Source organism: Lissotriton helveticus, chromosome 5_1 (genome assembly GCF_964261635.1).
Source record: "Lissotriton helveticus chromosome 5_1, aLisHel1.1, whole genome shotgun sequence".
Lineage (NCBI taxonomy): Eukaryota > Metazoa > Chordata > Amphibia > Caudata > Salamandridae > Lissotriton > Lissotriton helveticus.
The window spans coordinates 141,306,699-141,334,314 of NC_136065.1; the positions used below are offsets into that span (position 1 = coordinate 141,306,699).

Below are 27,616 nucleotides of genomic sequence, written 5' to 3' on the forward strand. Positions count from 1 at the left end.
ATAATATTTCAAACAACAATGCGGCGTGCTAAAAAACCTTACAATCCTCACATGTATGCAAGAGGGGGGCACACAACCCTTCCGCACCACCCACTACAGCCCCAGTCTGCTCTTATCTCCATCCGTTCCACTCACTCACTGCTCAGTTTCATGCTGATCACTCCCAGAGACACCAAGATTGAGGACTTTGTTACAAAGTTCCCGCCATTCAGTTAGGTCTGTCTGGCGCGTATCTTTTCGATGCAGTTTCATATGGATTTTCTCCGCTAGGGCCGACTCCCCTATGTCCCTAAGCCACATTGCTATATCTGGGCTCCTTTGTACCATCCAAGTTATGGCCACTCTGCGCCAAGCCAGGCACCATGGCTGAAAGGAATTATTACCATGTGATCCAAGTGTGTGACTTTGGAATTCAAATATTAATTAAAAAAAAATTATAATCACCTGAAGGGGTCAGCATTTCCGCCAGGACTCTGCGCGTCTCTGCCTGCCCTGTGGACGCCCTCTCCCTCCACTGCTGGATCAGCCGACTGTACGAATGAGCCATCTAAGAGGACGAGATCAATGAAAGAAGACACGGACTGAGGATAGCCGCTTCTTTAGATCCCTGGTAGGGTCTGACACACATCACACAGAGCAGTTGGTAATATCAGGGTGATACACCTGCCAACAGCAGTGAATAACATTCCAAAGCCTTGCAATGTTTAGCAAATAATGATATCCTCAGAAAACAAGGGGGAGTAGGCTTGTGTTTGACTGGTACTTAGAAATAATTCCCAACAAAAGGGTCTTGAACACAACCAGCTCCCTCCGCCTCAGTGCTGCCTACTGGATATTTGTCTTCCTCCTTCTCTTGTCTGATAGAAACCTTATTTTTCTACCTTTCTATTTAGTCTTTTTTATATTTATTTTTAAATACTAAGATGAAAGCCACAGAATAATAACACTATCCATGAGGTTTGTTAGAGAGAAGGCTCAGTCATAGGTGTGTAGTGGGAGAAAGCACAAGCTAATAACAAGTACATGTGTTAACAAACTATATCGGACATCTTATATTGAAACAATCAACATAATGCTTAGATTTTATACAAAAATATATTTTTATTTTATTTTTTATACTTTATCTTTTTGTTCACAGCTAAAAATATATATTCATTCCTTTTTGTATTTATGCAGTCACAATACATTTTCACATTTTACAATAAGTAAGGCATAATTGTTATGTTATGTTATTTATTTTCTTCTATAGCGCACGGCTACTCCAAAGGAGCATCCCGGCGCTTTAGCGAAGAGAACTTATGCAGAGTAACAAACATAACAACTAAAAGCTGGAAAGAAAAAAAGAAACCGAAAAGGAAAACCCTATACAGAAAAGAGCCAAGTCTTTAATTCCTTCCGGAAAACAAGAAGATTACTTGCCCTTCTTAAATCCAAAGGGAGCTCATTCCAGCCCCGCGAAGCCAGGTAACGAAAAGCCCGACCTCCAGTTCTAGAGCGCTTAATGATGGGCACAGCCACTTTGGCCAATGAGGCAGATCGTAAAGCCCTGCTAGGCTGGTAAAAAGAAAAACGTTTCCCGATGTACTTGGGTCCGATGCCGTGAAGGGCTTTAAAAACCAAAGTAAGGCTTTTAAAAAGACTCCTCTTCGAGATGGGCAGCCAATGCAAAGCTTTTAGTAATTCAGCAGCATTAGCCCGCCTTGGGAGTCCAAAAATGGCTTGAGCCGCAGAGTTCTGCACCACTTGCAGGCGGGTCAAAAGATATTTAGGTAGACCCAAATAGAGGGCGTTCGCATAGTCTAAACGCGCCCCTATTAACGCCTGCGCAATGGTTCTTTTGTGGTGAAGTGACAGCAAAGGAAGAAATTTCCTAAGCATCCTGAGAATGCCAAAGCATTTCCCTGAGAGCCCGATGACATGGGGCCGGAAGGATAGGTCACAATCGATCAGAATTCCAAGGTTCTTTGCCTTCACGGAGGCAGTGTCCGGTGGAAACATGTCCTGTGGCCACCAGGCCTTCCAGTTGGAATCAGGAGTGCAGCCAAAGAAAAGCAGCTCCGATTTGTCGGAGTTGCATTTAAGACCCTGACATCGGAACCACTCGAAAACAGCCTCAAGACAGTCCCTGATCCGTATGCCATCGAAAGTCCCGCCTCTGTCGCAAGTGAACAGAAGCTGGGTATCGTCAGCATAGGATATGATCTGGGCGCCAAAGGATTCCGCAACCGCCGCCAGAGGGGTCAAGAAGATGTTAAACAGCATGGGGCTGAGAATGGAGCCCTGAGGTACCCCCACTTCTAGCGGCGGCATATCAGCGGAAAAAGGGGGCGCCCAGATCATTTGCCGGCGGCCGGACAGAAAAGATTTAAACCAACTCAGCACCGTCCCCCGAAGGCCAATTTCCCAGAGTCTTGTCAGGAGGCCATCATGGGGGACGGTGTCGAAAGCCGCCGACAAATCAAGCATGACCAACACGGCTTTACCACCAGAGTCTAAAACCTCCCTAATGGCGTCGGTAACCTCGAGAAGGGCAGTCTCCGTGCTGAAACTCGCACGGAAACCAGATTGCGACATGTGAAGAAGGTCATTCTCCTCGATGAAATTGGAGATCGACCGATGTACATGCTTCTCGGTTACTTTTGCCAACGCGGGGAGGAGAGAGATCGGCCTGTAGTTGTCATGAATGAGAGCGTCAAGGTTTGGCTTCTTGATCAACGGTAGGATCAAGGCACATTTCCATGGCTGAGGGACCACGCCGGTGGACAGAGAGGAATTAAGAAGTGGATTCAGTAAGGTGTTAACAACTGACGCCACTCTCCCCAGACACTTCGCCGGACAAGGGTCCAGCGGCGAACCCGATTTCAGACTGGACAGAAGATCTAAAGAATTGACAAGAGTCATGGGCGGAAATTCAGACATAAAAGGCCCATTGCCATCCAAAGGAGGCGGGGACATCTGACAGTTAGCAATTGCATATGATGATACAAGTTAAGAGGCTAAATCATCATGATATTGTCATTCTGTGATATAGTATTTTTTCCTCTTTTTTTGTGTTTGCATAGACTGAAAGGTGGGTCGGCGGTAGGTGCGTACCCGGCCGACAAACAGTATTAAAAGGGAATGAGTAAAGTTCATGAAGCAGGAGGCTACAGTGGCTAGTAGTTGCCATTTGTTATAATCAAATAAAAAATAGTTCTTCATAACCTTACAAAAAGTTCTAATTTCCCCCTGTAGTCTTTTGAGTGAAGGGAGGGAGTTCCAGAGTGAGGAATACTCTATGCAAATACATCTGATCTCACAATGTTTTGTACCTGAATGGGCAGGCGCTGCGTTGGTTTCACGTGGCTGTAATAAGATGATCTGTAGCCGAGTGGTATTGATAGATGATAGTTTATTGTTGTATTTCAAGGTTAGATCATATAATCATTTAAGTATCATTCAAGTCTCTTCTAAGCTTCTTCTAAGCCCCACCAGGAGCAGCTCTCTTGCTACTCAGCCCCCTCTTCCAACTGTCATACATCCACCAGGCACACCACACATTCCATATTACCTCACACACTCAACATTCTACCATTCACCCAGATAGGGCTGAGCAGCAAGACAGGATAATAAGAAAGGCACGTGGCATCCAAACCAGGATACCACACCACCTTCCCCCTTACAAATGAACAAACAAAAGGAATAGTGTAGAACATGAGAATGGTCATTCTAAAATTGGATCTTACATTGTAGAATAGAGATTATGAATAAATACATAAAAGTATTTATAACGACCACCCCTTCCCCTTTACATATAAAACAGGAATAAATTGATAAAACATATTTTCGCATTGAATTTCACCAGAAGTAACAAATAGAATTCACCGTAACCTACACAACATGCTAGTTGGCCAGACTAGCAAAGTGAAAGAAACGGAAAATCAACAATTAAAATATGCGAACGAGTAAATCACCAAAAAGTGCTTAATTAAATTATATTTCTATAAAGTGACGTGTGCACAACGTACACTAAATAGGAATATGTAGATATTAAACATTATAGTCATATGTAATGTATGCAATTTGTATAAATATTTAGATGACAGTCACGTGCATAGAATAGAAATAAATATAAATTTGTATGAACAAATTTGTGACAGTCATGACCATATATGCTAACGTGTAGCATTTAACTATAAATATTATACATGTGTATAGTATTTAACTTACTATACAAAACAGCAAATTAACTTCAGAATGCTATTTTTTTTTTTAATTCATGTAATAATATTCTAGAATAGCAAATTAACTTTAGTATGCTATATTTATAACTTTCTAGGATAGCAAATTAACTTTAGTATGCTATATTTATAACTTCTGGAATAGTAAATTAACTTTAGTATGCTATTCTTTAAACTCATGAAAATAACCTACAGTGGAACACAGGCTAGTACTTGAATATATATTAGCAAATCAATTACCTATCAACTGCTACTCTCTTACTCCTTATAAATTGTTAATCACATGACTAATTTGGTATAAAAACATTTAGCTACTTAATGCTGTAGATATATAGAAGAGTCCAAATACAGTCCCTTTATAAAAATTAAGCTAAAAATAAAGTAGATACCATTGTCGTGATGAAGGACTGAGAAAACAGGAGACAATTCAATTCCATGTAAATAATGTAGGTTATTAAATTGAGGTGGAACTTATCCATAACTGTGGAATCACTAACTAGAAGATGTTGCTCACCGTATACCAGATGGAGGAAATCGGGTAACTACAACCTCGAGCAGCCTAAAAATTAATGTATACAACTAGTTGGAATCTTGACGCACTGAAATGAAGAGAGTTATAATTAATTGATTATAGAATAGCGTGCGCGTCGCTGAAGTAAAACGCGCTGTATTTAAATAATCAATAATCAGCGTGTGCGTTGTTGTATTGTGATGTACCACATCAGAAAGTAGATTGTGAGAAATTAACAAGTTTTTCCCACGTCGGAAAGTGAAGGTTAGTTCTTGAAACAAGATAGAACCTGCATGTCTCACCCTTCCGTGTTAGTTCCTCTGTACATGTTAAAAAAATTGTTCTTAATCTTCTTCATGCTTGGGAGTTACTTCAGAACCATGGCGTATAAATCCTCCTTCTGCCAGTGTCAGATGACAATACCTCACGCTGTATGGCTCAATGACAGCATGACATTCCCAAAATGGAGGCACGTAGGGTGACGCCGCGCCGGATGGCTCTCGGCGTCACCAAGCTGAAATGCAAGAGGGAGCAAAAGGATACGCACGTAAGGGTGCGTGTGATGAAATCAGCTTGTGACAAAGGCGGAAAAGAAGAGGCAGGTAATGACCAACTGTCACCACTTTTAACTAAATAAACTGCCAATGTAATGAAAAATTCCTGAATTGTCCCAATACAATGTACAAAAAGTGTCAGCCGAAAACGAGTACAAAATCATGTTTCCTTTTAAATCTTTCTTCACGAAGATGTAGACAACAAAAGTCAAATAATCACCCACCAGGTGGCAGTACATAACCACTAGTTTCCGTGAAGGTTTGATCTCCGGTTTCACTAAAATAGAAATGAATGAACTGGAAAACAATCCTTTTATCGCTTTCAATTTCCTTCTCCTGTTTTTACTCAGTAACAGGAGCAGCTCTCTTGCTACTCAGCCCCCTCTTCCAACTGTCATACATCCACCAGGCACACCACACATTCCATATTACCTCACACACTCAACATTCTACCATTCACCCAGATAGGGCTGAGCAGCAAGACAGGATAATAAGAAAGGCACGTGGCATCCAAACCAGGATACCACAGTGGCCGACGACCTTTTTTCTGCAATAACAGGCAGAGCAGGAGTTGTAGTCTAGAGAAGGGACGTGAATTTGGCATGGATACTTAAAATTGCATTATAATCTTGATGGGAAGCCAGTTTGGGGTCTTCAAGGTAAGTGTGATATGGTTCCAGCTTCAAATGTTAACAATGAACCAGACAGCATGGTTCACCACCGTTTGGAATATGGCGAGGTTGTTTCCTGGAAGGCCTCAGTATATGGCCAAGCATGAAAATAATCTTTATTTGCACAAGGTCGATTTGGTACTAATTCATGTTAAAAATTTTCATTGTTCATACAGAGCCAAGTGGAAAGCGTAGCCGAGTACAACATAAATGTGTGTCCAAGACCAACATTTCGAATTCAAGTGCAGCCAAGACTAATGTCCGATAGTTAAGATGGATTTTCAAAAAGTGAGCGACCCAGACTACCCTTGAGGGCTTGGGTAATTAAGTAGAGGGGTAAAGGTGCCTTCAAGGGAATTCGTTTAAGCAAAATTTAACACTTTCAATGTAACTTGCAAGGATGAATTAATAATCCCCATAAGAATTCAATTCAACTACATAAGTTTAAATCAAACATACATGACTACATAAATGACAAACATAAACACAAGCCAGGTGTATAGAGAAAGGATTTTATCAAAAATTTAAAACAATTCATTTGATATACAGAACATGAAATAGGGCTGTAGGTTGACACTCAATGTATTCATAAGCAACTCAACAGAACCTATTGACACCTATCCAAAAGCATAATGAAAAAACAAAAGGGATGAGGCGGAGGTCGACGTTTCGGTCTCCTACAGGATGCTTAGCGAGACCATCTTCAGGACTGATGACAATTGGAATCTGTATATTAAAAAGAGTGTATTATAAAGTATGTCAATTTCAAATTCAATTTGAGCATCGACGTCACAATCAGTTACACGTCACCCTTTAGGGTTCTTAGTCAAAAGTTAACGCATATCCGTACTTGCGATATGGACAGGACCCCCGCCTTGTAGATCTCCGAGAGAACGCTATTGAATCTGCAGAAGCTATCTGAAGTCGAACAACGTTAACTTTTGACTAAGAACCCTATTCGATTAAATCCTTTAAATCGCCGCTTGACGGACGTGGCAGTAAGATTGGTGCACTGCGTTCACGACCCTAACTATATCTAAAGATTGGGCGATACTTAACTCTCCGGAAGACCCATGTTCACAACTTTATGACGTGTGACGTCGATGCTCAAATTGAATTTGAAATTGACATACTTTATAATACACTCTTTTTAATAGACAGATTCCAATTGTCATCAGTCCTGAATATGGTCTCGCTAAGCATCCTGTAGGAGACCGAAACGTCGACCTCCGCCTCATCCCTTTTGTTTTTTCATTATGCTTTTGGATAGGTGTCAATAGGTTCTGTTGAGTTGCTTATGAATACATTGAGTGTCAACCTGCAGCCCTATTTCATGTTCTGTATATCAAATGAATTGTTTTAAATTTTTGATAAAATCCTTTCTCTATACACCTGGCTTGTGTTTATGTTTGTCATTTATGTAGTCATGTATGTTTGATTTAAACTTATGTAGTTGAATTGAATTCTTATGGGGATTATTAATTCATCCTTGCAAGTTACATTGAAAGTGTTAAATTTTGCTTAAACGAATTCCCTCGATAGTTAAGATGGCCTCAGTAAAGTGGACAGCCACTGCCTGTAAAACAAGCTGTGATAGCCAACTTTCCTCAAGTTCATCTTTACTTTTAATAGCAGCTTTTAACAGGGAGGGGCATGAGGTGGATATGAAAAGGTGACGTGTAACTGATTACAACCCTATCCGGATATAAAGATCATGGGCAAGGCTACTATTTCAAACTCCCTAATTGCAATAATTTATTATGGATTAAAATTATACTTGCCTGCTAAACGCATTAATTTTGAGCCATTTAATGTTTTTAAAATGTATATATATATATATATATATATATATATATATATATATATATATATATATATAAATATATATATATATATATATATATATATATATATAGAGTGAGTGGCTGTATGAATGGATGTTTGGTTCCGTGAGTTTGTGTGTGAGTATATATACACAGACACTCGCACACAAACTCACAGAACCAAACATCCATTCAAACAGCCACTCACTCACTCACCCACTCATACAGCCACTTACTGGATGATGTAATCAGGGATGTTACTGGCCATTGACGGGGCCCTGGAGCTTGGGTAGGATATCGGCAAGTTGCTTATGAGAGCTTACTTCCGGAGTAACGTTTGCTCCGGCCACCCCCGTCGGCTCATTACGGTTCTTCTAGGGGTCTACTTTTTACCCCAGTGAACGTTAACTAGGGTTCCAACCACCCCTGGTAATTCATTTCCAATTTTCAAATACCAGGTGGTAGTGCACCCATTTACTTCACTTATTCACGGTCCTGAAGAAGTGCAAATCGACCAGTTAGGGGCTAACACAGGCACGAAACATGTCGACCTCACATACTTAGATTGCCACTTAGGAACATCATAAATCCCAACAGGGGCACACACTTGTTTTTACCTAGGCTAGAGCTATCTCTTTCATTAAAATGTACTGCAAAGGACTGCCCTAGACCCATTTTATCTTATCCCACTGTACACTACCCAGCCCCATACCCACATGAACCAAACGGCGTCATACTCAAAAGATCCCCGATAAAGAGCCCAGCACGTTGAAAGACCTGTCTTTCCCCTTCACCCCAAACCCCCCATCACATAGCAACTGCATACTCACTTTAAACACATGTTACTGACCATGTCATGAGTGATGTAATATCTGAGTAAGTTATAGTTAGCTTAGCTAACTATAACTGCTGAATTTCACTGGTTTTGGACGAGGAAAATGTGAGCTAACCTATAACGGCCCGGTAACCTTTGTTTTTCTGTAAAATTCTGTTTTTTTAAATTCCATTTCCTAACCATTCAACAAATGAAGCCAACGTTATTAGCAAAACAAAAAACGTTCTTCCTATCGAAACTGTGACCTAACGTTTAACCACACAGTGGCGACTGCCATCCTAATACCCTACCTACATACTTAAATGTCTGACTTTTTATCATTCAAAATAAGGGAATCCAAAAAGTTGGAAGGTCCCAAGTCTGGTAACATAAAACAGTGGACTCAAAATTTAGGGAGGAATATCACAGGCATGAAGTCTGCAAGTGAGGTATCACTGTTAAATTTATTTTTTACAATACTATAACATATACCGTGGCAAAAGGGAATATCAGTTTTACAGTAATAGCTACACTTACTATATAGAGTTGACAAAGGGAGCTGAGCTCTTACCACTGAGCAGTGATCCATGCAGCACTTCAATGTACTCAATTCTGCAATGGGCTTCAGGAGACCCATGGCACCTCTACCCTTGGTCCGCTCAACTCTCTCACGTTTCTGCAGAAGAAAAAATTTATTCATTATTGTTGGTAAAGGGTACATGCTTTCACCTTGGCATATTATGTTTTGCTGATGGTGGATTTTGGAGATTGTAAGAATAATGGGGTTAATGTTGGATGGTATATCGGACTGGTGATACTTTCACAAGCATGGTTTTACATTATTATGCTTTTAAATCACCTTCCCTATATCTCTATCCTGATCTGGGATCACACCAGTGATGTCATCAATGATAAACTTTAACATGTCATGAGTGATGTAATATGTTAAGTCATAAACAGTGCATGGTGGAGGTACAAGGTATAGTTTACTCCATAAACTATAACTTGTGAATTTAATTTTTGTTTTAGTTTTCAACAATAGCTTTTATCTAATTTCAGCACTGAACTTTAACATGACTTTGACCTTTTTCAGTTAATCTATATAAATATGTGTGGGTGTGTGTATGTATATACACATGTATAGACATACACAGACACTGAAAAAACAAAGGCTAAAGGAACATAATAGTTAGGTAAAAATGTCAGTTAAAACATATGTTTCAAACTAACAAAACCAATCAAATCCAACAGTTATAGGGCCAGATGTAGGTAGCCAAATACCGGTCGGTAACGGCCGAATTCGGCCGTTACCGACCGGTATTTGGCATTTGAGATGTAGGGGCAAGGAAACAGGGCAAATCGGTAATTTTACCGATTCTGTAAATATACCGGTCGGTAAATTTACCGACCGGTATTTTTACAGATTCGGTAAAATTGAGATGTAGGTGGGACTCTTCTGAGTCCCACAAGCCCTACAAATTCGGTATTTTACCATCAAATTCAATTTGATGGTAAAATACCGATTCAGGTGTGCATGCACATGTGTGCATGCACACCTGTGCCATATGACAGGCAGACCTGCCCTTAGGGCAGGTATGCCTGCCACATGGCCCCCGAACCTTTTTTGGGGGTGCTAGAGGGTGTCAAAGTGACACCCCCTGCACCCTTGTCAAAATCGGTATTTACCGATTCGGTAAATACCGACCGGTAATGCCCCATTCATTCCTATGGGCTTCAAAGCCCATAGGAATGAATGGAGCATTACCGGTCGGTATTTACCGAATCGGTAAATACAGATATTTACCGATTCGGTAAATGGAACATCTGGATGTTCCTACATACCCCCCCTTCTTATTTACCGATTCTTAATTACCGAATCGGTAAAATTCGGTAATTAAGAATCGGTAAATAAGTTTTACCTACATCTGGCCCATAGTTATCTCAAGTAACTATAACTCCTGCCATAAACTAACTATAACTCATGCCCTCACCATTCACACTGTTATCAATTATAAGGTATTTCAGATGTGATTAGGGATGTTATCAATGCAGTCATTTAACAGGTCATGAATGATGCAATATGTGAGGGTATGAGCAGTGCATGGCAAGGGTGGGAGTTATAGTTACATTAGGGCACAAGTTACTTGAAATAGCTATAACTTGTGAGTTTCAGTGCTTTTGTTGTATTTGCATTGCCAGTAACCTTCATCAGAGTATTGAGCACACAGAGCAGGCTGAGAAACTATGGGAAAGGCAAGTGTTTGGGCATATGGCTGTTTCAATTATACTGCAGGGTTTTTCCACAGCTTTTATAACAATATATCTGGTATAATCTGAATGTAGATCAACATCTGCACTGATCAAAGACCTGACACAGGGTATGGTGAACTAACAGAATTCTTTAAGTCCAAGCTCACTGAGGTGTTACCCTGCCCCAGGTTTGTGACGGAAGGGACTTGGGATGAGAACCCAAAAATATACACAATGGCATTGTGACACAGTGCATTTGCAAATGGATTGTCGATTGAGTAAACCTTTGAAGTGGGGTAACTCAAGGAACTAAAGGCATCCATATGTTTTTTTTTTTAGCAATGGCAACGCTTGGTTTGTCAGATATAAGGAGAAAGTGAAACTGCAGCCAGGATCCTGAGAGTCTGACAGCCATGAAATCCTCTGATGAGAATGCAGACAGATCAAATGCCAATCAAGGTAAGCACAGCCTGTGTAATGCAACCGTAGGTCGGCCATAGGCATTGGTTCAATACACACTTCATGTTTACATTTATGAAGCCCTAGTACAGTGATGACAGTAATAAGACTAGTGTTGTCATCTTGCACCCTTACACACCAAGGTCAGACAGCACTTCCATCGTCCAGCATTCTATGTACCTGAGGATTGGTCTTTGGCTTTTTGTGGAGGAAGTTATTGGAATATCCCAGGATCCTCTGCACAGCTTTCTCACATAATTTTGGTCCTTGGCGCAACTCTTTACGGTTCTTCAGCACAAATTCCTCATAAGCCTTGGATCGCCTGGGCCCACTTCCTAACCCACAACCCTTTCTGTGGAGATAAACAACAGAGTATGATCAATTTTAAAGCTGTGCAAGTAAAGGAGTCTTTTTGGTTCAAGACAACAAGTAGATCAATAAGAAGGTGCTTGAGAGTTGTCAAAATCAAGAGGAGGGATTTTTTTATAAAGCTGTTAACAGATTCAAAGGCCAAAGGATCTTTGGTAAATGGAGCCATATGAACAGAAAATGTATGTCAATGTATTTTTCAATAAGATGAGCAATTTAAGATGCCATGCACCACACTCGCCAAACCTTTAAAATGTTGCAAAGGAAAAAATAGCAAACCCTGTTCCATCAGAAAAACAAATTACAATGTCTCAATGCCTTAATGTGAAATCTGATTTGTGTTAACAATCGTCATTGTAAACTAGCTGAGACCAGGGGCCTGGACTCCCATTCGAATGAAGCCCAATGTATTTGTAAAAGTGTATATAGCTTTCCAAGCTTCGCACCAACAGAGAGCAAATTACACTGTAGCTTGTGTCATTGTCGAGAGAGCAAAGTTTTAACAGAGGTATTCAAAGCCGTTCCCCCTCGAGGACACTAGTTCCCATGTGTCCCAAGTTGGTAGTAATCAATGTTGAGCAACATCTGGATATGCAATCCAAATCCACTTAACAAGAGGCAGGTTGACATTACTTGGCCAACTTGCTCAGAATCTCAGCAGGATAGTCAGAAACCAGAATCTCCATCTTAATCGTACCATCCTCGGAAGGGCTGAAGGATAACATGAGTGAACAATTGGCAAAGAAAAGTGTGAATGATCTATTATACAAGTACCTCTGGCTACGGTGACCGCCTCTTTGAAAAGTACTCAGAATGCTACTACTCTTCTGTTATATTTATGTAGAAGCGTTAACGTACCTACTCAGGGTTAACACCAAGGTAAAGTCAATTTAAAAAATCAACAGAAGTAGGAATGGTGAAAGCAGGACTGATGAGATCCATACACAAAAGGAATCCCCCCAAAACAAAAAAGAATTCCAAGCAGAACCCCATGAGACTGAAGACATAAAAAAATTACAACGGAAAGCCCATAAGTTGTCAGTTGATACCTAAACTATGTAGGATCAGCTTGGAAAATCTATAAACATAACTGCTCCATATTGTGTGATGAACATTTCTGTTCATGACAGCTGAACATTATTACTGAAAATCAGGGTCCATACTAGCTCTGCATGGCTAGAAGTGGCATTGGTGATCTGTTATTTATATGGCTAGAATCTGTGTTCTGGGGAGCAAGTATACATATGTAAAAACAGGGACTGTGTGCAAGGTGTTTCTCCATTTCTGGGTTATGTTGACATTTAGAAACACTCATGTATTTGCTCGCATGGTTTATTATGGCAGACAGATTTGATGGCAAGATAGGACCATACTACACATATATCTCATATATATACCTTATATATGTGAAATAAAATTTATATTTCTAATATTATTCTAAAATAAAACACATCTATTGGAAAAAGGAGCAACTGTTCTCTGTGTCTGTATTAACTACTCTGGTGCTGGGTCTGAAACATTGTTACACTTTCATTTTCTAAAGCTTACTGTTAAAAGACATTTGAATTCTGCAAGCTTAATAAATAATCAAACATTATGAAAAAAAAATTTTTCTATTTAGCCCCCTTTTTCTTATCAGTTTGTAGTCTTTATATTAAAATGGTATTATTGCAGTTAATTGTTTCAAATCTCTAAAGACTGTAACCCTATTGAATGTATTATTAATACCACAAGACCATAAACAGGCCAAAAATGCTGTATACTTTTCAAAAGACATTAAAATGTTATAATTTTTCATTCATTATTTCTTTGGAGAGCATTTTTATAAATCACCCAAGAACACGGCCCGAACTATAAACTAGAATTTTAAAACATGTTTAGCTTTTTATTGTTATGCTATGAAATGTTAATATTGCATTCAATACTGATAATTCTGTTGTAATACCTATCAATTCACTGTTCCTGTCTCTCAATCAAAAAATGTAACTAGACCCATCTAAACCCTACGATTATGAAATTTAAGTGGGCAAACATCTCAGGTTAGTATGTAGACTTTTTTCGTCCTTTGGAATAAAGTGGTGAGCACACTCAGATTTTGAAAATTATTATGATGCAACAGCTGCTATGTATTTGCAGTGGCCTTTTGGATACTAGCCTAGCAGCTTCTTTTAATAATTGTTGGTTAATATTAAAGGTGGGAGATAAAGAGCCAGGATATTATTTTTAATTTATTCACCCTTCAGCACCCTAATTAAAAAAAATTAAGGCTATATAATCTTTATAGCAAATCTGGCCCACATTCCAGAAATGTGGGAAGATTCAATGCTGACATGTATATATACCGCTTGGAATAATCCCCACTTCCTGGTCTTATCTCAATGGATTTTAGACACCTTTGGGTGGTGAAGGATAACGTGTGCTGAAGACATCTTATGAAGGGAAATAAACGTAAGCCTTTCTCTCCAGAGATCGACTAGCCTCAGAGAGACACTTTTTTTAAAAGTATTTACAATTTGATATCTTAAGAGAGATGATGACTAATGACTAGGCCGAAGCAGTATTTCTTGATAGTTTGCTCAAATGCTAGCACTGGTGGAGTTATATGTAACATGTATAAATGGGTGATCACTATACATTTAGTAGGCTGGAAGATATCCAGGACACATGGAGGGAAAAGCTGCTTTAAAAATCTCTTTGGAAGAGTAGAAGTTTATTTGTCAATTAATCCATAAAGCAGTAATCTATTAAATCCTAAAATAGAGTCCGCTTTTCTATGCGTATCTGCATATGCTATATTTAATGAACTATGTTAAGAATTCAAAGTGTTCCCGCAGTCTGATGATAGGTGTCCTAGATATCGAATTAAGAACAGGGACTGGGAGTATATGTTGTTCTTTTATCCCAGTTTAGAACAGTTCTGGTTGCAGGTGTTCCTTGATATAGGCTCCAGTATCCCACCCTCACTTAGAATTGACTTTGCTGAGATTAGATTTCAGGAACAGTCACAAGAAAGTGTGCAATTAATCTAGGATCAATTTAATATTTGTCAGAACTTTGGTGGCTAGAAGACTAATCGCTTAAAAATTGAAGAACAGGCTTCCCTACATAGTTGGGCTGGTGCAATAACATGCTGTCTTAGGAGTTATTCCATGAGCGCTATTATTTAAAGCGTAAGTGAAAGAGCACCTATGGATTTACGGGAAAATTAAATTTGATCCTAGTGGATGCAGGCCACTATGATAGCAGTCCGTTAGTTGGGCTTAGTATGGCAACGTCTGCCTTTTTAGTCCACTGCACTTTAGCTATGCACGGACTGCCATTTCTCTTTCAGCACTTAAATTAATGCGAGTCTAGGATAAGTACATTTGTAGGTTAGACATGTATGTGTTATTCCTGATATCTAACACACTTTTAATTTCACATTTCTATAGATGGATATATTTATTCTCCTGATATGTTTATATAAGAATGGATGCATATCTCTTACCCACCTAGTATTGTTAGTTGTGCGGTCTCTTTTCCTATATCTTGTAGAGTTCTGTGTGTGTGTGTTCAGAAGTGTACAGGAAAAGGGCCCGTAATTCAGCGTGGCTCCCGACTTGTCATAGCAAAATCCACTGCGGAAACCGGTAAGCTTTGTTTTACTTCTCATTTGTTCTTGCTGTTTGGCTGGTTCTTAATACGTTCTGTCTTCCAGCGCATCTCATCTTATCATGACATCCAGAGTGGTGCCGTCCCATGAAACAGATGAAACATGTTAGAGTATACCAGGGTAGGATTGGTAAGGCAGACACGCGGGCAATGGGCCGGTATCTGAGTTGCAGCTGTGGGACGCTTTTTTGCCCAGCTTGGTGGCCGATTTGGGCTGTGTCTGTGCTGTTCAGATCCCACTTGTGGCCCAGTAGGGGCTTGAGAGGCCTTTCCGGAGGCAGATGGGCCTCTATTACCTCCCTTTTACCAACAGGGTGTAGATCTCATTCCCAGTCTCTCGCTGGGCCGGCACATTAATGTATGCAAATTGGGCAGGGGGGCTGAGCAGAAGTGGCCTCACTTATATTCAGGTATGGTTCACCATCGTGAACTAATCCAAGCACACAGAGTCCTGAATTTTTTTTAAATTTCCATGAAGATAAGAAAACGTGCCTTTTTTAGAGACAGCCCCATCCTTTTTTTAATAATATACCCCCTCCTTCTTTTCATAATACTGAAAACACTGAAGCAGTTTTTTGTGAAAAGGCACAGACCGCAAATGTGGGCCACGTTTTTTAGGGTGCCCGGGCCTATGTTTGATCCCAATCCAACCCTGAAGTTGACTCTGTCTCATTGCCTTCCCCGTTTCTCCCCTGGTACCTAAGTTTGGTGATGTTGTCCTTTTCAACCGTTTTGTGCACGGCGAGAGTTGTGTAACTTAAACGCACAGAGTAAAGCGGCCTAATTGTGTAACAGCAGCTTAGGGGTAGGCTGACTGTGCTCGCTGTCCTTCCAAACCCAGTTTTGAGCCTGATTATCTTGAAGTAACCCTGCACTCATGACTGTATGGTGTGCAAACATCTTTGGACATGTTTGTGTTTTTAAACTTTTTTAAAAATGTTTTTGTAAATCTTTGTTACAAACAAATAGAATGCATGCGAATGCGAAAGCAGCCACTCTGCAAGTGGCAGCAAGGGACTGGTACCTGGAGAGCTGCCATGCCCTCACAGGGTATAATGTATAATATATTAAATGTTATATTATGTACTATAATATATAATATAGTATTATATATTATATAAATAAAGCAGTCCTAGGCACTTAAGGGGTTAATGTTTGGCGAATATGCATTCTGTGCACAAGCAGAATGAGGTCACCCAGAGTACAAAGAGCCTATGGCTCAAATGGACCTATGCACTGTATAAATTGTGGTGGGCAAAAGCAAACTATGAATGGCAAAACAGCAGATCAATGAATGTAAAATGCCGGCAGATGGCAGGATAAGCAAGTATATTTTAGAAGAATCAAAAGGTATTGTCTAATTCCAGACCTAAAAAGACTACACCTAGAGTTAGTATGTGAGCCCTGGGAGATGGGGTTAAAGGAGAGCTTTAGCTCCTAAAATGTATAGATTAGGACTTACATCAGAAGATAAAGTAAGCCAAAACCCTTGCCTTTTGGCACACTCAGGTGGCTGATCTGCAGCTTCACAGCTGAACTTCTGCGCTTTCAGTCGTCTGGCCTCCTTGAAAAGGTGCAGGAGTGCTACCGCTCGGCCTGAACACTCCTCATCAGTGAACCCTAAAACACAGGTAGAGATTCAGTGGCATTATCAATCAAAGCATCAACCTCATTAGACTTATTCTCAGCAAACAAAACACATGATGTGTAAACTAGTGACCCTTCTGCCAACTCAAGGTCACATTATTCCTATGTTCACATTTGTTGAGAACCAAAACCCCCAATGTGATGTCCTCATTGGACAAGGGGATTTTGACTGTGTCATTATTGCACCACTGAGAATATCCAAGAGTCCTCACAAACCACATAGAGCTGTTTTAATTGGCCAAGGGTCCTGGGTGGATGAAAGTAATAATAGTAAATAGTCCAGAATAAAGAAAATGTACCAAAGGCACAAAAATTAAACATCTGGACATCAAGGTCATGTTAAAAGCATTATTATAGAACAATCTGTTTGTTTACTCTGTGACACCATTCTAAACAATGTCCATTTGGATTGCCCAAGCCACAAGCTTACAGTGTTCAATTTTTAAGTAATGCATATCACTTTAATGTAAGTGGGCATCCAGATAACTGATCTCAGTTACATATTCCTCACCAACTATCAGGCCCCTTGGGGTTACATGGTGCACAAGGGGATATCCTTCCTGGGAGCTTGCACGGCCAACAGAAATCCAGCAAGAGCCACATGCCCTGTTCAATGAGGTCTCGTATCAGGCTTGGACTCCAACGCTATATCTATGGGTCCTATATCGTACTCAATTTGTACAGCTTAGTTAACATGTCCGCTTCCACATTAGTCTGTTAATCAAAGGAGGGGGGGGGGGGGACTAGGAGCTAGATAAGGTTCAGTACCCGGGCTTCAAGTAGTAGTCTAAATCCAAAAAGTGGGTTACTGTTCCTATAGGGACACATTAATGTCCACACAGAAAAGGAAGAGAAGAGAACTAGGTTCTGATCTCACAGAAAGAGACAATCACAGATTGTGTATCTTGTTGCTCTCGCACATCCCATAGGATGTCATGCTTCATCATTGGGCATTGATGACATCAAGTGGACTATAATAGAAGCCAATCCAACTTGGAGCACCAGAGTCTTAACAAGACGTGAACTGCGATGGGTCCATTGCCTTCAAACTCATAAAAAGGGACTAAATGACGACATCCCGTGGATAGAACTCTGATCCACTAAACTATGGACACTGGGACTATGGCCCCTTACAAACCAGCATTCTAGACACTATAATAGTTGATTGAGTGTCTTCCGCCTCAGGTCGCTCATGCTAAGCGACTTACACCATATAAGGTCTTCCTGTCCACGCACCATGCGAAACACAATAAACTACAAAGGAACACGCATCAGTCCCTTCCAAATACCTGCAAGTCTGTCCGAACAGCCACTAAAGTAGGGCCCCCTGCACAGCCCCTTCAATTCCATTTGTTCTTTTTTCTGTTCCCTTCTGCCATCTATAGTCCGTTTCGGTGCGGGCGGACATACGATAGCCTATGAAGCGATCGGAACTTTACAAATAGGTATGAATGCATGGAATGTAGTGGTTTAGGTTATGTGCATTACCCCGTAATGGCAACCTGTCATTATGATTATACTTATCACCAACTTATCTAATGAGTGTGAACTCCGTTTGCTCTTTCCTGTAGGATTACAAGGTGCTCGGTTCTTCTTCGGAAGCTAAGGCCGTTTTGGAGCCTACTTCAATCCGGCGACTAGCACCCTCTAATCCACCCATCCGCCCCCCAGAGCGACCCAGACTTTTAACGCCATGGCCTCAGTATCCGAGCTGTCTTGTATCTACGCTGCTCTTATCCTCCACGACGACGATGTGCCTGTCACGGAGGACAAAATCAATGCCCTGATTAAGGCGGCAGGAGTGTCGGTGGAACCTTTCTGGCCTGGTCTCTTTGCAAAGGCTCTTGCTAACATTGACATCGGAAGCCTGGTCTGCAATGTAGGAGCCGGCGGTGGTGGTGCCCCTGCTGCTGGTGCTGCAGTTGCTGCAACAACTGCTGCTGCTCCTGCTGAGGACAAGAAGAAAGAGGAGGAAAAGAAGGAAGAATCTGAAGAATCTGATGATGACATGGGCTTTGGTCTTTTTGACTAAATGGACATTAATCAGACTTTTAATAAAGTTAAAAAAACAAAGGCCGTTTGGAGACCCAGCGCTGACCCACAACAGTGAGTGTGTGCACAGAGTGAATGTATTTAGCGCTCTTATTTGACACCCTATTTGGGCACTCACAGCACCTCTCTCCTGCCTAGCAAGAGAGTAAATGATTGGGATGAGAAGCCATCCACCATCTCACCATTGAGAACTATACAATAACTATGTTTTCATGTCTGTCTATGTATTGTCAATGTGCTTTTTATCTTCCCCTGATTTTTCTAGGTTGCAACAAGAGCGGTTATAATAAGGTGAGGCCACCCTGTAGATTTCACATGGGGGACCACTCTTCTTTTAATATAGGGGTTCTTTATTTATTTGATTTTCACATCTTAAAATTACCCGTTTTGATCCTGATGAAGCGCCGAGGATCTTTTTTGACCACAAGAGGGCGCAAAACATGTTGACCTGATAGTTACTGGGATACATCATTACACAGTCAGTAACACATAACCTACGTTTTTTTTTAGCCTGTCTGGGGAACCAACATATTAAAAAATCTTTACGATATCCGCTAGCAAGTTTTAGTCATTCACTCACTCACCCTTTTTCACGTACCCTTTTCTCACTGATAAATCTCACACCCTCACTCATCATACGGTGTAATTAAAAGATCTCCGCCAAAGTGAACCTTCGGGGTACCCGTAGGGCATGGCATCGCTGACCCGATGAGGAGCAACGCCTAAGTATGAAGCATGACATCCTTTGTGATGTATGTGAGGGCAACAAGAGACAAAATCTGTGATTGTCTCTTTCTGTGAGATCAGAACCTAGACCTCTGTTCTCCTCCCTTCCTTTTCTGTGTGGACATTAATTGTGTCCCTATAGGAACAGTAACCCAATTTTTGAATTTACACTTCCACATTTTCCCATTTCCAAGCCGGGTATGCATAACCAGAGCTCTAGAAGATTTCCGTCCATATCAGTACGTCTTTTGGTCAGAATAAAAATTAAGTCTATGACTTTGGATGCATACTTATTTTTGTGTGTTCTATGCATTATATCCAAAAGGCATTTCATGGGTTCATGGCATATTACCTTCATAAGCAAGTCTTATGCTTCAGCCACAGCCTGTGCCCAAAACTGTATTATTGGACATAACCATACCATATGGTAAACGTCCACCTCTGATTGCGTACATCTATGGCATTTCCATGAGGCACACCTAAATATTAAGCCTATGCTTTCTGGGACAAGATAAGATTAGTAAAGATAATAAAACTGCATATATTTCAGTCTAGGTTTTATGGACATTCTCTCTGCATATTCCAATGACTGCACCCATTGTATATCCAACATTGCCTGGCCAGTACATCTTCCCACCTAGTTCTGGGTGCAGACAATTACGTAGAAAATTGCAATAACAGTACATTGCATAGTAAAGTAACTGATTTCCACCACACCCATGTTTTAGTAGAAGATGCAGTACCTCGGATTTCCGTGGTTAATTTTTATCTAGGCTACATACATCCCTTACTAGCCTGGCAAATACACAGTATGTCCAGAACTGACACTGTTGTATACCATACATGGCTCTTGCACATTCATAGAGTGCAATTTTCAAACATATCCTCCATCGTTGTTAAGTCAGCCTTTGCCCATAGTCTCCTATCATGTGTGGCACATGTGCTTTATGTTATGATGCTCCCGTACTGGCATATCTGAGGAATATGTGGGAAGCTGCCTCCTTAACTGCAAATATTTATGCCAACACTATTTGGTCACCTCTGCTAGTTTATTCAGTTTGGTTGAAGCAACTGATGCGCTCATCGAACAGTCTATGGGTTGAGTCCCTGTAGACCCTGTAAGACAATGTTCCTCTCTATATTGGGCCATTGCAACTGAGCTACTGCACAGTATAATTCATTTCTCTATGCACCACGGCCACCCTCGTGTAGGTGGTTTTTGTGTTTTATGGAGTGGGACCCTTTTCCTGCCTGTTCCCCTTACTAGATTGGGCGGTGCACTGTGAAACCTCTCCAAGAACCCCTTAGTTAACTTTATAGGTAGTGCTACAAAGAAGTTCAGCAATCTGGGCAAGATAGCAGTTTCAGTTTTTAACGTCTTTATTTCGAAGTTTTCCTTCATAAAAGACAAGCATATAAAATACATACACAAAACCCTTTTCTAATATATACAAATTTATACAACCAGTTAAAATTTTCAAGAGTCTTGTTTAAAAACAAATAAATGACAGTGAAAGACGTTTATGTACATGTTAATACAATTAATAAGTGTCAATTCAAGAATGCTACCCAGAAAATATATGTTAGTAAGATTGTCACTCAGCTACTGGCTCTTCGTGCAAGTTATCAGAATCATGTGCCCAACCTATAGGAGCCTATTCCTCATTAAGGAATATACCACATAAAGTCCGCATTGCTTACTAGTTTGAAGAGTAAACTTCATTACTCAAGCATTACAGTGTTTATACTGTGGGTCTTGGAGGGGAGCAGTATGAGGTACACGGATAAAAATCATACAAATCCCAAATGGAGATGGGGCCATCACCTTCGTGGGGCTGGCAGGATCGTAAATAGGGGACAATGTTCCTATTCCTAAATTTAACAAGGATTAGGTCCCCGGGAATGTCCTTAGGTAGAGACCCTAACCAGCCCACCCTTCTGGCACTCAGGATACCTCCATCCTTATTGGGTAGCAGGGGTCTATTTTTATCTAGCCAGAAGGTGACCTTGTGTAATAGGTCCTGGTATCTCTCGGGTTTCCTGCGTGAAGGAGCTGGTACTCCAGAGAGAACTAGCACAAAGGGGGCGGCTTCCGGAGGCAGGTCTATACGTGCTGCTCTGTTTGGCTCTGCTCTAGCAGCGGAGTAGTTTGTTAATAAGGGTTTGGGGACAATTTTAGTGACCAGTGGTGGTTGGCACTTAGGAGGCTGTTTAGTAGTCCGGACATTTATTTTTGAGTTGTACAAAGGTTTATGGGCAGTTCTAGTATCAATTAGGGGTAGCATGCTGGGAAGTTGTCTTTCAACGGAAACAGTTTTTGTAATGTCCGTCAGCATAGGGCCTTCAGGTACAGTAGGTGAAGTGGTACAATTGGGTATTGCCATATTTATAACAGATGAAGAGTTAGTCTTAATAGCCATCTCTATACTTGTCAGCCTATCCCCTAAAGAAGTAATTCGTTCTAGCAGGGGTGCCATTACAGAATTTAACAATTGTTCAAGCTGAGGCAGTAATTGCAATAGAGAATCATCCAAGCGTTCGGCGACCCCCCTGGATATGATGGAGTTTTTGGCAGGCGTTGGGGGATCGATACAAAGTTTTTGATTTTTAGGTTGGAGTTCGCAATCATTTGTCCCGTCATGTTTCCTTTTCATACTTTGGGCCGGCAACAGCACAGTGGCCTGAATGTTATCCTCATTGGGTGGTAGGGGAGGTTCACAAGTTCTGTCAGAGGGAGCGTTAGTAGTAAGGCCTTTTACGGGGGGGGATGTTATTGGGATGAACTTAGTCCCACACAGAGCATTTAATTCCTCCCAGTAGGACAAGATTGGCAAACTAGCCGGGGTGTGTGACGGGGATAGCAATTGGGAACGGTCATCAATATCAATTTCACAGATATTGGTGGGTGATGCATAACTCTGGAAAAGATGTTCCATTCTCTGGCTGTGATATGGGAGTTTAGTATGCCCCCTTATGTGTCACTGATAATGCAGATTAATCAGAATAGTGACTATATTAAAAAAAAAGCCAGGAATGTCCGCGAATAGTCATGTACATGGTATATATAACTGTACCTTCTATTGCTATAGGGCCAGGAAACGTGGCCCGTCCCGTCCTCCTCGTGCCTCTGAGGGCCACAGAGGGCCCGCCCTTTGCCCGGGCTAGCCCGGCGCTCCCGCGACGCGGGACTGCTGGGGGACTTTGTAGCGCCTCCTGGCGCGGAAGTGGTATCCCGCGGCTTCCTGCCGCAAAGCAGGCTGGGGATTGTAGTCTCCCCCGCCCGGCTGCCGCAGCGCGATGTCAGGGGCTGCAGCGGCGGGGGGAGACGGCTGGCAGGGTCCCGCTAAAGTAGAAAGTAAGTGCTCGAGCCACACAGGGCTTCTCAGGTCCGTTGACAAGTGGCCGCCCGCTCCCCTGGGACTGCTGGGGGACTTTGTAGCGCCTCCTGGCGCGGAAGTGGTATCCCGCGGCTTCCTGCCGCAAAGCAGGCTGGGGATTGTAGTCTCCCCCGCCCGGCTGCCGCAGCGCGATGTCAGGGGCTGCAGCGGCGGGGGGAGACGGCTGGCAGGGTCCTGCTAAAGTAGGAAGTAAGTGCTCGAGCCACACAGGGCTTCTCAGGTCCGTTGACAAGTGGCCGCATTTTGGCTATGGCAATCCTTCCAATTGGTGAAAGAGGTGATGTGATCCAAAACATGATGGACTGCCACGTCACGGCAAATAATTTACCCAGATTACCTTTTATAAGATCTGTATCTTGGTAATAAATGTTCACTCCCAGGTACGTGAAACTATCAAACTTCCTTTCCAATCTGGAAGTTGGAACTGCCCAATGTTCTGCCTATGTCATGTGTCTAACAGGGAATAGGCAAACCTAAGTCCAGTTTCAGACCTGAAACAACATTTTCTCCAGTCTGTCTACTAGATCAGTATGTTTCTTTCTCAATTCTATGGAGATGCTGTAGTGCTTCTGGATCATTTCCAGATAGAGTTTCTGCCTCCGAAATACATTGCTCAGATTCAGTTTGTCAGCGTGAACTTATGTGGTCTTGACTCAGAGTCCCCGCGTTACCACTTTAAATGCATCCCATTCTAATGTCCTGTCTGTTGCAGACCCCACATTCTCATTTAATTAATGTGTGACAGTTTCACTAATGGTGGTTACAAGTGAGGCATCATTAAGTAATTCAGAATACAGCTTCCAGGTGGGGATCTGAGCAGGCAATCTGCCCCACAACTTTATGATCTTAAGTTGGATTTGGTCAGCTATTGTGCAACCTAAATATTTTTGCTCTCGTTATGAGTTGAGGGCTAAATGCCGAACACCGTGTAAACATAGGAGTTATGTGATATTTATCACACTCTCACAGTTTTCCCCTGATTAATTCCGGCAGGTCAAACCTGCCAAAGGTTATGGGGGGGAAGGCCTAGAAAAAAGGCAAACCATGCAGATTCTGGAGAGTTATGCTACATTTTCCTTTTAAAACCCCCACCCTTTTACTGCAATCTCGTAATCAGGGCCTAAGTGTTTAAGTTTTTCGCCCCGGCTTATCATTGAATAAAAAGAAAAAGAAATCTAATCTGGTGTGTAGGTGATCGATCGATCTTACCTTGCACCATACACAATGGAAGTAACATTTTCTAATTTAGATTGTAAACCAATTGAAATACATTTTGTTATGCAAATAGGATTATGTTAGAACCAGAGTATGTAGTTGGCCATAGTTGTGTTCATTTTTAGCTCATGTGCAGAGACAGGTTTAAGTGTGTATACATGTCTACTTACATAAGGACACTTTCAATCAGCCCTCTTCATACATTGGCCTGTTCAAGTTTCATACAGATTTTGCATCTGCCCACCACTGCACAGAGTATAGGGTAATGACTCACCACACTTCAGCCTTTGGCTCTCTTCACTGTGAGTGACAGCATTTGCTCATGCACATCCATCAAAAAAATAGTTCACTTCAGTTCCAGGACTGATGGGCTGTTCTCTGCTTTAATTTCTACTTTCATTTCATGTATTTTTAACATTTATTTTTGTGATGAGTCATTTAAGCTTGTTTCTTTTGCAAATATATCCTCACCACCTTTAGATGGTGCTATTTTTAGGTCTCGCCTACCAGACAGCACATGCCTTCTGTTGGAGAAAAGATCTATTGTCTGCTTATAGTGGTTGTAGAGCCAGTGGACTGCTTACCATTGGTTGGCTTTATTGTCACTCATTTGCTCGCATTTTATTCATCAGCTTGTGTGGGCATTAATTCCTCTTCTTGTGGTTCTCCCGCCACTGGAGCATGGACGCATTACTTTTGAAGCACTTCTTTTTCCTTACTGATTTAGCACTGGACAAGAGTGCATGTCTTTTCCGGCTGTCTCCAAGTACTGCTCTTCCTCCCTCTGCCAAGCTCCGTATTGCACTGTGCACTTCTTCTCCTCCCGCTCTTTCTTGAGCTCACACTAGTTTCCTTCTCGCCCATGTAGCTTTCTCGCCTCTGAGGTTCCACTTCCCTCTATGTAGCCCGTGTGCTTTTCTACCCCACCATGCTCCATGTTCCTCTCGCACCTGTACTGCTTTGCCCCCGAACTGCTTACCCAACCCACACCCTCTGTGTTGCTTCTTCTCTAATGTCCCCCTGTGTTGTTTCACCCACCATTATTGTTTCCTTGCCCATCCAGGCCCTCTGTGTTGCTTCCGGTCCTGACCTCCACAGTGCTTTTTCCCGCCACCATATTGCTTTCTTACCCATCAGTGCCCTCCATTTTGCTTCCCCTCACCTGAGCGCTCCGTGCCATTCCCCCACACCTGATCCTAAAACAAAAACTGAAAAAAAGTTTATCTACTTCTACTTTTTAATTTACCGATCCAACTTAGATTGCTAAATAAAATGGAAAAAAGTGCCTTCATCATTTTGAAGGCGCATGCAAGTGTGTCGCCCAGGACTACAAAAATAAGGCCGGCAGCCATATTACAGCTGGAAGCATCCCAATAAATCTTTAGAAAAGCCAACAGGTCTCAATAGTGAGACTTGTTGGTTTCGACAATGCTTCTTACTTTTTGTTACTTTAAAAGTTTTAATGAGCTTTGAATATATTTGCAAACAAATTGTCTTTGTCAAGGCTTCTTGTACTTGCAACTTCTTTTGGGAGTCCACATAGCAGACTAGTTTTTAGGTCTCGGTTATAACGCGCTGAAAGCGCGTTCTCGCCAGAGAACTATTGTCGGCGTCTCAGCAGTCTAAGACGCCGAAGTGAGACAAGAGCTGGCCGCGCGCAGCGTTTCCCCATAGGATAACGTTGTGCGCGCGGCCAGGTCTTGTCTCCACAGCATCGCAGGGCAGACAGGATCGCGTCGCGCGCCTCTCTGGAATGCAGGGGGAGTCTGCAGAGGGGCGCGCGGCGCTGTTCACGAACAAGCTGGCTGCCTCTTCTCTCACCCGCCCTCCCACCTTCAGCCTCCTTGGGACTAGAGGTGTTCACAGGAGAAGGCATGAAAGCAACCAGTCTCAAGCCCAAGATTATGGCTGTGCCGGGAGCGAGACACGGACAGGAAGGGTCGGAGGCTGCACATAGCGTAAGGTGTAGCGCCTAAACGGGTTCCAGTAACTTACGGTGCAGCCTTGCTTCCGACGTTTTCATAGGTTGCATCACTTACGACACTGACAGCGGTCACGTGCAGCTATGCATGTCACTGCATGCAGGGTGTCACAGCAGATGCCGCTTGAGTTAGGTGAATGGGGTCTTTGTCAGCAAAGCCTTCGCGGACGCACCATTGTAAAGCTCTTGCACCCCCCCCCACACCCATCCCCGTCAGTGCAGGTGATGCAGCAATGTGCCTGTCATTACATATGTCACGTTTGTTTACGTCCGATGCTTGTCTCATGCATACGTGCACGCGCCCCTTCAGTGTCTGTACTAGTATCACAAAGTACACGTCAGCCAGACACATATCGTCTTTTTCAGCAATCTTGTTTGGCAGTGAAGGGACAGTCAAACATGCCATTACCAGTTTGGCCATTGCCAGACTTGCAGTAGTGGACATTAGGCAGACTGGTGCTATGGTCCTTTGGCCACCCGCTAGAATAGTGCACTGGCTTTCGCGAGGTTACCTTTGTTACTGCAGCATCTGAGCGCGTGCAGGTGTAGTATTTACTGGGGTATTACACAGCTCTGGCAGCCTCTGCTTCAGAGGGGAGATGCTGGCCTTTTCCAGAAGCGGACAGTTAAAGATCCAGACCCGTGTGTATTAATGGGGTTCGTCACAGACTCCGCCCTCCCTGGGAGCTGAGCTCTGGCTTTGTTATGTATTTACTTAAGACCCCGATTTCTGAGCTCATTGAAAAGCGCCTCGTCTTTGTCAATTGATTGAATTCCTATCTCGTGCACACATCTGAAGGGATACCTTATGTGCAGTTTTCTGGGGCTGCACTTTGTAGCCTGAAGATTGTAGTGCCTCTTCTTTGTCTCTGTGATTGAATTCCTATCTCGTGCACACATCTGAGGGGCCCTTGTGTGCAGTTTTCTAGGCTGCAGCCAGGGGCTACCCTTTGTAGCCTGAATATTGTATCTTAAAATGGTGTGCTCGGCGATCCGATGATTGACACCTTCAGCCTTTCTCTCCTCTTTAGAGTTAACCTGCCCTGTTTCCTCGGGCGGTAGAAAATAACACCAAAGTCGGTGCCCTTTAAAACAACAACAGCAAAAAACAAGCAACACTGGCGAAGCCAATACTCTGGAATTTGGGAAGCTGGTGTGATGGTTAACTGTTTTATTACTGCAAGCATGTGCTGCAGAAATGCTGCTGGTAGAGTGTTCCAAAGTGTGAGTGCCTGAAAACAGGCAAGGTCATGCTCCAAGAATCGATTTTACTGA

At 42.1% G+C, this 27,616-nt stretch overlaps 1 protein-coding gene and 1 pseudogene across 1 annotated transcript in view; one reads left to right on the forward strand and one right to left on the reverse strand.

Annotated features, from left to right (window-relative positions):
• LOC144753027 (uncharacterized) overlaps window positions 1-27,616 on the reverse strand; it is a 78,471-nt gene that overhangs the window by 11,489 nt on the left and 39,366 nt on the right. The window contains exons 6-9 of the mRNA XM_078640830.1: window positions 16,816-16,942; window positions 11,483-11,654; window positions 9,165-9,269; window positions 445-547 (exon numbers count right to left, since the gene is read on the reverse strand). Of these exons, the coding sequence (XP_078496956.1) occupies window positions 445-547; window positions 9,165-9,269; window positions 11,483-11,654; window positions 16,816-16,942 (507 nt within the window). The remainder of the gene's footprint in view (window positions 1-444; window positions 548-9,164; window positions 9,270-11,482; window positions 11,655-16,815; window positions 16,943-27,616) is intronic.
• On the forward strand, window positions 18,531-19,043 carry LOC144753026 (large ribosomal subunit protein P1 pseudogene; annotated as a pseudogene).